General features: G+C 36.3%; 1 protein-coding gene across 1 annotated transcript in view; it reads right to left on the reverse strand.

Annotated features, from left to right (window-relative positions):
* Positions 1-12,799, reverse strand: part of LOC131942315 (macrophage mannose receptor 1-like) — a 44,195-nt gene that overhangs the window by 3,449 nt on the left and 27,947 nt on the right. Inside the window, exons 34-43 of the mRNA XM_059302126.1 lie at positions 12,180-12,367; positions 8,677-8,747; positions 7,961-8,061; positions 7,569-7,719; positions 6,935-7,068; positions 2,906-3,054; positions 2,551-2,650; positions 1,825-2,072; positions 1,454-1,625; positions 437-670 (exon numbers count right to left, since the gene is read on the reverse strand). Of these exons, the coding sequence (XP_059158109.1) occupies positions 437-670; positions 1,454-1,625; positions 1,825-2,072; positions 2,551-2,650; positions 2,906-3,054; positions 6,935-7,068; positions 7,569-7,719; positions 7,961-8,061; positions 8,677-8,747; positions 12,180-12,367 (1,548 nt within the window). The remainder of the gene's footprint in view (positions 1-436; positions 671-1,453; positions 1,626-1,824; positions 2,073-2,550; positions 2,651-2,905; positions 3,055-6,934; positions 7,069-7,568; positions 7,720-7,960; positions 8,062-8,676; positions 8,748-12,179; positions 12,368-12,799) is intronic.

Below are 12,799 nucleotides of genomic sequence, written 5' to 3' on the forward strand. Positions count from 1 at the left end.
TTGACCTCTTCATTCAAGAATGTATTCAAACAAAAAAAAAACATATTGAGTAAAAAGTTGTTTTGTAACCTGATATTTTTAGAAACCAACCACTTGATAAATTACTCGTAATAAAAAAAACAAGGAGCAATGCTGAAAGTATTATTTCTAATACTATCATTTTACAAAAACTACATACTTAATTATTTATTTATTTCTATTATATATAAATAATAGGCCTATATAATATTTGTATACCCAAGCATATATTATAAATGAAAAAAAAATGTACCATTAATTGATTCTCTTAGCCCAACCCAAATGTTTTGATCAGCAGAGAGCATTTTATTTTAGACATTACATACTTACTTTTTTTTAATTTCTATTATATATTAATAATAGATCTATATAATATTTGTATACCCAAGCATATATTATAAATGAAAAAAAAATGTACCATTAATTGATTCTCTTAGCCCAATCCAAACATTTTGATCAGCAGAGAGCATTAAGTTGAGAGATGAGTCATGAAGGGAGGCAAGAGTAGCTCCCCTTGTCCTGCAGTCATTGGCTGCCTCATCATAAGTCAGGGTAGGGCTAGTTACCAGCAGGTAGCAGGATGAACCCAGCAAGTGGAAGTCTGGGTTAGTGCAGTCACCGCCAGCTGGTGCTGATGGGGTCTGGGGTGGTTCTGTTAACAAAACCAAACAAAATATTGTATTGTGTTCATTCACAAATCTCTGACAATAACAGGTTTCATTATGGGATGGTATGCTGGGGGTGGTAGAGTGCTTGGTTGCTAACCCAAAAGTGTTGAGTTCAGAACAATTTTTGTACTTGAGTCTGCTAGGCATCCCTGAGTCTAATCGGTACCTGACTCATGTTAGGGAATAAAAGGCAGCTGTAACAGTGCTGACCAACACCACCCCTTCATATGCTGAGGTCTAGAAAGATGAACTCTACTTCATCTGCCCTTAGGAATGGTAAAGTCAGAAAGAGGAACTTTATTTTTAATTGACAAGTGCCGAATATTTAATCTTTAATCAAGCAATATTCTCAAAGGTATAGTGAGTTCTGTGCTTCATTTTTTCAGATTAATTATATTTTATAATTACAAATTTTGAAAAAAAAAAGTTATATTAAATTATCTATTTCATGTATGTTATAGAACTAAATAACATTTTAAACAGTAAATTTTGTATTTATTACAAATTCAGATTAAATACTTCTCATCTAAATCAGTCGATTTATTACAAATTTAGATTAAATATTTCTCATCAAAATCAATTGATTTATTACAAATTTAGATTAAATACTTCTCATCTAAATCAGTTGATTTATTACAAATTTAGATTAAATATTTCTCATCTAAATCAGTTTATTTGTTACGAATTTAAAATTCATAACACTGGTTAATATCTAAAATATATCAATGGTGAGAAGCAGAAAGAGAAATAGTTTATTAATAACTGACCATCATCAATTCTACACACAGATGACCGCTGGTCTGAGCATGGACCGTTGTTAAAGAGACCTCTGTTGTTGATGTAGACACAGCCCCAGTTTTGGTGGTCCAGTGGTTGATGGTGAGCCCATCTAGTGTATGTTAGCGGGTAGCCACTGTCCCACTCATATGTTCCATTTTTCTGTTAGACATAATAAAATGGAACACTTAAAAATGGTTCAATTTTGATTATATATTAAAAAATTGGCCTTTTATATTCCATTTAATTTATTGAGTTCTGTTTAAATTTTAAATGTTTGTAATTTCAAATACAATAAAATAAATTTCAATGATCAGAAGTGAAAAGTTAAAAAACAGCAGCAACAAGAACAGAAACCAACTTTTAAATCATTGAGACCAATCCAAGCGCCATCAGCAAAGCCCTGAATTATAAGCAGAGTTTCAGCCCAGTCGTAGCAGTCTAAAATTGAAATCAGGTTTCCCCCATCATTCTTACACCTGCTTCTAGCATCCTGCCATGAGAGTGTTTGATTGATAGCCTTCAGACAAGACTTGCCATGCCTTTGGTACCCATGAAGTGTATCACATTTAGCAGAGGGTGCAATGCTTGGGGGTGGTATACTGGGGTCTGAAATTTTAAACTATTTCAACTGAACAAGCAATATAAAAATAATATTTAGGTTTAGTTTTCATTTTTTTAATGGCACATAACAATGTGATACGTAATAGTTAATTATGTTGGAGGAAATATCATCAATTGTTACAATTAAAAATGAAGAAAAAGAACTAGTAGGCTACAAAGAGAATTTAATAATTTTGTTTTTGTGAAACTAACGAAATATTTGATGATTTTTTACTATACAAATTTCTCAAACCTAATGTATTTCATTTAAATTATAATATTTGTTTATTTAAAAAATTAACAAATGAAAATTTAATTACAGTTTTCCTTGGATATATTCTAAATTACTTGTAACTATGCATCTCTGATTAACTAGAAATTTCATTTGTTTTAATTTTAAAATGATTTTTAAAATCATAAAGTTATATAGCAATGAAAAGTGCACCAGTCCAGCAGTCTAAAATAAATGATCACCCAATGTTACCTGTAAAACCTTGACAAACATACGCCAAGGGCTGATCACATGGCAGGTCATTCCATTTTCCAGCATTCATCAGTGAGTTGTCAATACTGACACAACTGTCCTAAAACATGTATAATGTACAATATTATACAAGTTAAAAAATGTTTTGTACCCAATGTGGGTACAGCTAACAATGAAATCTTAATTAAATTAACTAAAAATCAAAACAATTTTTCATAAATAGAAATATTAGAAAAAAAATAATAACAACAACTGAATCTAATTTCACAGGTTTAATATATTTTTAATATCTTTTTAAAATGTCATAAATAAAGTTTTTAAAACAACATTGAGTGTTATTAAACTAAAAACATACTGTGCTTGTTGGCATGTCTGGTTTGCCCTTATTCCAGTTCACGTACGTCAGATCTTCATTGTCTGACCAGAGAAACTGACCAGCACTCAACCTCCTGAGACCAACCCATGCTGGTTGTCCATAGCTTGCAAGAAGTGTTGTTATGAAGGCTAAAGCATTGCGATTAAAACATTTGAAGTTACTTCCAAGCATAAGGATCTATTTTAAAACAACCACATTAAGACAGCAGTTTAAAAAATTTTAATGTTGTACTTCCTATTAAAATCTTTCAAGTCCTTCTTAACTACACCATTACCCTACTCATCCCTCATCCCGCTTTAAATCTATAGCCATTTAAAATGTATTGTTCACCGGAAAGATACGAAACAAAAAAAAGTTGCACAACGTAAAGCTGCACACAAAAAAGTGGGCAAGGACAATTTTAATTTCTTAAATTGAGCAACTATAGATATTATCAAAGAAGAACTACTACAAGTTCATTTCCTCAAAATATGACAAAATTAAAGAGTATTAGTATAATTAGTTTCTGTTTGCGGATTTTTCCGTTGGGCAGTTTTTCCACTGCGCATTTTTATAGCAACCATTTGTATATTTATACATAAAAACATATATGTATATGTGTGTATATATATATATATATATATATATATATATATATATATATATATATATATATATATATATATATATATATATATATATATATATAATATTTATTATATTATGTGTTTCTTTATTATTATGTGTGTCTGTTTGTTTGTTTGTCTATCTTTTATGCATTACTACACCTTTCATCTGATGGCAATGAAACTTTGGGAAGTTGATGAGAATACCCCTGCAAATTTGCAGGAGTGGCGCCCCGACAGGGTGCAATCTTTTTCCTCTATATACAGTATATAAAAAATAAAAGCCAATTGCGGTTTGACACTGTTTATCCAATTGTCTTAAAACTTTGGGGAGTTGATTAGAACACTTGCAGGGAAGGGTTCTGCAAAAAAAATCTTTTTAATTTCGCATTGGCTATGCCACGGGAGGGTGCGATTTTTCTCCATATATGGTATATAAAAAAATGAAAGTCTGACACCGTTCGGGGATTTTATTAGAACACTCCAGGGGAGGTTTCTGTAAAACAATCTTTTTTAATTTCACAAGGGAGGTGCCCCGTGAGGGTGTGATTCTTCTCTATATATGGTATATTAAAAAAAATATAAGTCAGATGCAGTTTGGCACCTTTCACCCGAGTGCTATAAAACTTTAAGTAGTTAATGAGAATACTTCTGGGAATGTTTCTGTTAACAAAATAATAAAAATTTGAAATGAGCGGCGCTCAGGAGGGTGCTATTTTCATCAATTACACTCTTTGGCACTGGTGCCCAGAGATGCAGACGGCTATGCTAGCACTTGGCATCTTTTAATCGAGCGTCCTGCATACTGGGTAACGGGTACTACTATATTCAGCATTAAAACTTCAACATGTGCCGTAGATTGCACGACCAGAAGCGCCCAGGGTTTCCCTGCGAGGACTATGGCGCCTCTGCAGTAGTATAATCAATGGCTCCCAAGAGTACCCCTCTACGTCCCTGAAACATGGGCGTTCACCGAAGTATGTTCTACCTCATTATATCGGTGAGTGATTGACATACACTCAAGGTTTTCATGCAGTAGTGTAGGTACACCTGTGTCCCGACTTTTGCGCTCCAAGCGCAGACATTGTTTACATTTATATAACTCATTTCTAGAAAACAAGGTCACGCGTCTAAGAACATAGGATTGGTAATGCATTCATGAAACCCCTTCTTATATATTTCGTCAGACTTTCTTCTATTCCCGCAGCAACGTGCAGTGACGGGAATGCTAGTGTATATATAAATAAATAAATAAATGTATATATAGATATATGTATATATGTATATATATATATATATATATATATATATATATATATATATATATATATATATATATATATATATATATATATATATATATATATATATATATATGTATATATATATATGTATATATATATATATATATGTATATATATATATATATATATATATATATATATATATATATATATATATATATGTATATATATATATGTATATATATATATATATATGTATATATATATATATATATATATATATATATATATATATATATATATATATGTATATATATATATGTATATATATATTTATATATGTGTATATATATATATATATATATATATATATATATATATATATATATATATATATATATATATATATATATATATATGTGCATATATATATATATATATATATGTGTGTGTATATATATATATATATATATATATATATATTTAAAGGAAAAACTAAAATTCAACTGAATATTTACATTGGTTGGTAATATGTGATATTAACACCACAAAATATTGCCTAACAATATGCTAGCCTGCAAATATAACATTTACAACATTTTACAAATTATATATATATATAAGTTGAATAACAGTTTAGTATTGGGTCTCTTGGCATAAGATTTATCTGAAATCAATGGACGTTAAAGATTTATAGATGATTCTTCTAGGATTTTAATACAACTATTTAGTATAAACAATAAATGATATTACCCATTTTAATGCTACAACCAACACATTTATAATAATTTTGTACAACTGTTGTACAAATTGTTGGCTGTTTTTTCCCTTGGGTAACGAGATGTAAAGATGGGAAGTAACTCAAAGAAATAATATTGAATAATAAATCAGGTTATATTTTTAACCATTTAATTTTTTAGCATTTGTTATTCATAACTAAATTCCATTTTAATTTTACGACTGCTTTAATTACATGTAGGCCCTATAGGCTTATATCTCTATTTATATATGTATATTATTAAATTGCCAATTTATTTAATTCATCCATCATATAAATGTCACATTTTTCTCAAAAAGCCTGACTAAAATGACATAACACTTTACACTCCCATCTCCTTCACAACTGTAACTTTCTTTTTTTAAAATTTTAAACTGCATTTTTTAATTTGTTATATATGAACTGAGCTTGTTCAACATTTAGCGTATTGATCTATTTTTATTACAATTTATAAATCTTTCAAATCATAAAAGTTAAAATTCAGTTTCTAAAATTAGTTTTAAAATACAAAAGTGTATCAACATACTTTCTGAACCCAATCCCCTTTTTCATCACAAAAACCCAAACCCCATCCCCCTACAAGTGTGGCGTCATTTATGGGCAACCCCTATTTAAAGTTTTTGCCCTTCTCCAAGTAGTAGTTAGCACCTCCTAGTTTGGAAACCCCTACATAACTATGATATTAGACATACACACATAGCACACACAACTTTATAAAATTTAACATGTGAAATGTAAAATTTGTCAGAAATGAAAAGTATGATTTGTTTCATTAAACTTGATAAAACCACAAGCACCTGGATAAAATTACAAGATTATAAAAAGTTGGATTAGGAAAGGTTTCTTTTAAACTTTTGAAACTATTTCATTTTTTGAATAGCTTTTGCTCAATTTTTTTTCATTTTATCTTTTATTTCCTAATGAAAAATTAGATCTACATTTAAAAAAATAATTAATAAAGAACATAATTTATCAATAAAGATTTTTATACCTCACAAGAACATTATGAAGTACGAGCCGGCCCGCGGCATAACATACGCCGCTATTTAGTTGTTGTTTTTTCTACTTTTCAGTAATTCATAATTTGTGAATTCGACAGTATTAACGCTGACACTGAAAATATTTCTTTAAAACACTATAAGTAGCTCGTTAAGGACCATCCTCCCCCCCCCCCCCCCAACCTTTAAAATCGTTTTAAACTAAATTATCTGCCCCTAATAGCCATCACTAAACCCGACTCCACGAAGGTAAACATAGCGTCAACCACAGCTCACTAAGACCATGTAGGGGTGGGGATGGTAGGGAGCGCATTTACAGCTTGTTTTCTAGCGTCTCCCAGAAGAGAATTATATATATAGATTTTGAATTTTTTAGAACCCACCATTTTCCATGATAGATGTAGCACTGGCCAGGTCCACAGTGTAGTTTGCCACTTTGTCCACCACCAATTTACTGCAAGACTTCCTTGCATCTGCCCATGTTTGTGGGTTGCCTGCGTTTGGTACACCCAGCACTCTGCAGTTAACCAAAGTATATTTCATTCAATAAGCCATGCCAAAGAAAACAATAAAATATATTACAAACATATTTATCAATCATGAAAACAATTAATACTCAATAATTTCCAACCACAGCTTGGTTGGATGGTGAAGGACATTACTGCTAACATGAAAGTCTTGTGTTCAGATCCTGGACTGATGTCCACCCAGCTCTGATGAGTACCTCATTTGGGAAAAGTTATAGCAGCCTGGGTATAGTACTGACCAAACTATATATCAGGTCAATGAAACTGATGAACTCTACTTCACATGCCCAATGTCTCTAACAGGAAAAGATGATGATAATTTGAAAAAAAAAAAATTATTTCATTAATTTAATTTTACTGTACAAAATATAAATATTTAGTTTTGAAATTATTTGTTTTAATTATTTAACTGCATCTTAAAATACACAATAAACATTTCAGATGTTTTCAGAAGTTTTAGAAATTAAAAGTCAGCATGTAATTAACTCACCTGTAACATTTTTGGCCAAATTTGCTAAAATTTGGTGGGCAATTTCCATTTGGCCTTGAGACGTTGGTCGCATGTGTAACATTTGTTCCAGGGACAGGCTGCTTGCAGATAAAACCTTGGCGTCTGCTGCAGTGCTGGTCATTCCATTTTCCTGTTGACAGAAATCTTCATAGCAAATCAACTCATTATTACATTTTAAAACTACACATTGTATGGGTTCTAATGTGAATTTAAGATCTAATAATATAAGTGGAGAATTCCTGCAGTAACATTGGAGTGTAGAAAGATACAACATATAAAGGAACAGTCTGGCTTTGTGAAATTTGTTAAATCACCAGATAAAGGTAAACAACTAAGTCTCTTTGGTAACTTTAATAGTGTTATGTTCTTACCATTTCTAACCAAGATCTCGGTGCAAGCTTCATAGCCATTCTCATCATTAGGTTCATTCACATTCCAGTTGAATAGATTCACAGGACTTCTGTCTGTCCAACTTGATTATATATATATATATATATATATATATATATATATATATATATATATATATATATATATATATATATATATATGCATATGTATTTATGTATGTATATACTTAAGTATATATATCTATATATAAATGAAGCAGTTAGTCGTGGAATAAGAAACTGTATTTAAATGAATACACATATAGTAAGTTTAAGTACTGCTCCCCTTTCATATCTAAAGATGTGGTAGAGATTATATTTCTTGAAATTGTCATATGAAGGAATGGTGTGGTTAGCATAATGCCTAGCTGCCTTTACTTTCCCCAACATGAGTTGGGTAACCATCAAAGCTGGGTGGACACAGGGACTTCCTACAGTCCCAAGTCCAGACCGTGATCCAAACTCAAGACCTATTGATAAGTAGCTGAATGCTCTACCATTTGACCACACCATCCCTTAAATTAATAGATTTATTCATATGCATTTGCATACAAGAACATATATTTAAGCCTACAAACACATACAAATGGGCCTACACAAAAAACTAAATTAATATAATTTATAAAAATAGATTTACAGCCTATTTTTTTTTCTTATTATAGACTACAAAATAACATTTAAAAGTAATTTATAATCACCTGTATCCACTGTTTCTATCCAACTCATTCAATCCAATCCAGATAGATTCACTTATTACCCCATACTTAAACTGTAGATTGATAAATTCGGCATCCATGAGAAAACAATAAACTATGCTATAAGGTAAAAAACAAATCACAGTGCAAAGCAACACTATAAAAGAGAGAATCAGAAAGTGAATGTTGACCTATGTCAAAACCCACTCACCACCCCCTGTAGAAACCTACTCACCACCCCCTGTAGAAACCTACTCACCAGCCCCTGTAGAAACCTACTAACCACCCCTTGTAGAATCCTACTCACCACCCCGTGTAGAAACCTACTCACCACCCCCTGTAGAAACCTATTCACTACCCCCTGTGAAACCTACTCACCATCCCCTGTAGAAACCTACTAACCACCCCTTGTAGAATCCTACTCACCACCCCGTGTAGAAACCTACTAACCACCCCCTGTGAAACCTACTAACCACCCCTTGTAGAATCCTACTCACCACCCCCTGTAGAAACCTACTAACCACCCCTTGTAGAATCCTACTCACCACCCCCTGTAGAAACCTACTCACCACCCCCTGTAGAAACCTACTAACCACCCCTTGTAGAAACCTACTCAACACCCCCTGTAGAAACCTACTAACCACCCCTTGTAGAAACCTACTAACCACCCCCTGTGAAACCTACTAACCACCCCTTGTAGAATCCTACTCACCACCCCCTGTAGAAACCTACTAACCACCCCTTGTAGAATCCTACTCACCACCCCGTGTAGAAACCTACTAACCACCCCCTGTGAAACCTACTAACCACCCCTTGTAGAATCCTACTCACCACCCCCTGTAGAAACCTACTAACCACCCCCTGTAGAAACCTACTCACCACCCCCTGTAGAAACCTACTCAACACTCCCTGTAGAAACCTACTCGCCACCCCCTGTAGAAACCTACTAACCACCCCTTGTAGAAACCTACTAACCACCCCGTGTAGAAACCTACTAACCACCCCCTGTAGAAACCTACTCACCATCCCCTGTAGAAACCTACTAACCACCCCGTGTAGAAACCTACTAACCACCCCCTGTGAAACCTACTAACCACCCCTTGTAGAAACCTACTAACCACCCCTTGTAGAATCCTACTCACCACCCCGTGTAGAAACCTACTAACCACCCCCTGTAGAAACCTACTCACCACCCCCTGTAGAAACCTACTCAACACTCCCTGTAGAAACCTACTCACCACCCCCTGTAGAAACCTACTCACCACCCCCTGTAGAAACCTACTCACCACCCCCTGTAGAAACCTACTCACCACCCCCTGTAGAAACCTACTCACCACCCCCTGTAGAAACCTACTCAACACTCCCTGTAGAAACCTACTCACCACCCCTTGTAGAAACCTACTCACCAACCCCTGTAGAAACCCACTCACCACCCCCTGTAGAAACCTACTCACCACCCCCTGTAGAAACCTACTCACCACCCCCTGTAGAAACCTACTCACCACCCCCTGTAGAAACCTACTCACCACCCCCTGTAGAAACCTACTCACCACCCCCTGTAGAAACCTACTAACCACCCCTTGTAGAATCCTACTCACCACCCCGTGTAGAAACCTACTAACCACCCCCTGTAGAAACCTACTCGCCACCCCCTGTAGAAACCTACTCACCATCCCCTGTAGAAACCTACTAACCACCCCGTGTAGAAACCTACTAACCACCCCCTGTGAAACCTACTAACCACCCCTTGTAGAAACCTACTAACCACCCCTTGTAGAATCCTACTCACCACCCCGTGTAGAAACCTACTAACCACCCCCTGTAGAAACCTACTCACCACCCCCTGTAGAAACCTACTCACCACCCCCTGTAGAAACCTACTAACCACCCCTTGTAGAATCCTACTCACCACCCCGTGTAGAAACCTACTCACCATCCCCTGTAGAAACCTACTAACCACCCCCTGTAGAAACCTACTCACCACCCCCTGTAGAAACCTACTCACCACCCCCTGTAGAAACCTACTAACCACCCCTTGTAGAATCCTACTCACCACCCCGTGTAGAAACCTACTAACCACCCCCTGTAGAAACCTACTCACCACCCCCTGTAGAAACCTACTAACCACCCCCTGTAGAAACCTACTAACCACCCCTTGTAGAATCCTACTCACCACCCCGTGTAGAAACCTACTAACCACCCCCTGTAGAAACCTACTCACCACCCCCTGTAGAAACCTACTCACCACCCCCTGTAGAAACCTACTAACCACCCCGTGTAGAAACCTACTCACCATCCCCTGTAGAAACCTACTAACCACCCCTTGTAGAATCCTACTCACCACCCCGTGTAGAAACCTACTAACCACCCCCTGTAGAAACCTACTCGCCACCCCCTGTAGAAACCTACTCACCATCCCCTGTAGAAACCTACTAACCACCCCGTGTAGAAACCTACTAACCACCCCCTGTGAAACCTACTAACCACCCCTTGTAGAAACCTACTAACCACCCCTTGTAGAATCCTACTCACCACACCGTGTAGAAACCTACTAACCACCCCCTGTAGAAACCTACTCACCACCCCCTGTAGAAACCCACTCACCACCCCCTGTAGAAACCTACTCACCACCTCCTGTAGAAATCTGCTCTCATCATGAAACCTACTCACCACCCCCTGTAGAAACCTACTCACCACCCCCTGTAGAAACCTACTCACCACCCCCTGTAGAAACCTACTCAACACTCCCTGTAGAAACCTACTCACCACCCCGTTACCACCCCCTGTAGAAACCTACTCACCACCCCCTGTAGAAACCTACTCAACACTCCCTGTAGAAACCTACTCACCACCCCCTGTAGAAACCTACTCACCACCCCCTGTAGAAACCTACTCACCACCCCCTGTAGAAACCTACTCACCACCCCCTGTAGAAACCTACTCACCACCCCCTGTAGAAACCTACTCACCACCCCCTGTAGAAACCTACTCACCACCCCCTGTAGAAACCTACTCAACACTCCCTGTAGAAACCTACTCACCACCCCGTTACCACCCCCTGTAGAAACCTACTCACCACCCCCTGTAGAAACCTACTCACCACCCCCTGTAGAAACCTACTCACCACCCCCTGTAGAAATCTACTCATCACCCCCTGTAGAAACTACTCACCACCCCCTGTAGAAACCTACTCACCACCCCCTGTAGAAACTACTCACCACCCCCTGTAGAAACCTACTCACCACCCCCTGTAGAAACCTACTCACCACCCCCTGTAGAAACCTACTCACCACCCCCTGTAGAAACCTACTCACCACCCCCTGTAGAAACCTACTCACCACCCCCTGTAGAAACCTACTCACCACCCCCTGTAGAAACCTACTCACCACCCCCTGTAGAAACCTACTCACCACCCCCTGTAGAAACCTACTCACCACCCCCTGTAGAAACCTACTCACCACCCCCTGTAGAAACCTACTCACCACCTCCTGTAGAAACCTACTCACCACCCCCTGTAGAAACCTGTTCTCATCCTCACTGTTGATGGAGACCAGATCTGCCCCATATCTGCCACACCACTGCCTGCTCTCCCTCCACGTCAGGGAGCCATCAGCCCCACCCTGCCCATCAGAGATGTGATAGCAGTAGTTTTTGTACTTGAGCCAGGTGCCGGTCAATGACCTACAACCATCATCTGGACATAAAACAACCTCATTTAAAAAAAAAAAATCATTTTTTTAAATTATTTTAATTCAAATTTGTTTAAATGCACACAATCAATGACGGTTCAACATACTTAAAAGCAAAGATCAGTAATCAACCAAACTGAAACCAGTTTTAATTTGTTGCTATGTTTTTGCCAATTAAACTAACCTTTAAAAATTTTTTAAATTTTATTCAAGCATATAAGTATGTTTATTGGATAGATAATGAATGGGGTGGTATTTTAATAAAGCAAATGGCTGAAATATCTTTAACATAACAAGACTTGAACAAAAGAAATTGGAAATTAAAAAACTAAAGCATATGCAGTAATAGAATAAAGTATTCTGCAAATGTAGGTGTTTGATGCAAAGACGTAGCGAGGGGGGTGTGTGTGTGTGGGGGTGCGAACCGCACCGGGTGA

The sequence above is a fragment of the Physella acuta genome, unplaced genomic scaffold (genome assembly GCF_028476545.2).
Source record: "Physella acuta isolate Inbredline_101_S28 unplaced genomic scaffold, ASM2847654v3 ptg000400l, whole genome shotgun sequence".
Lineage (NCBI taxonomy): Eukaryota > Metazoa > Mollusca > Gastropoda > Physidae > Physella > Physella acuta.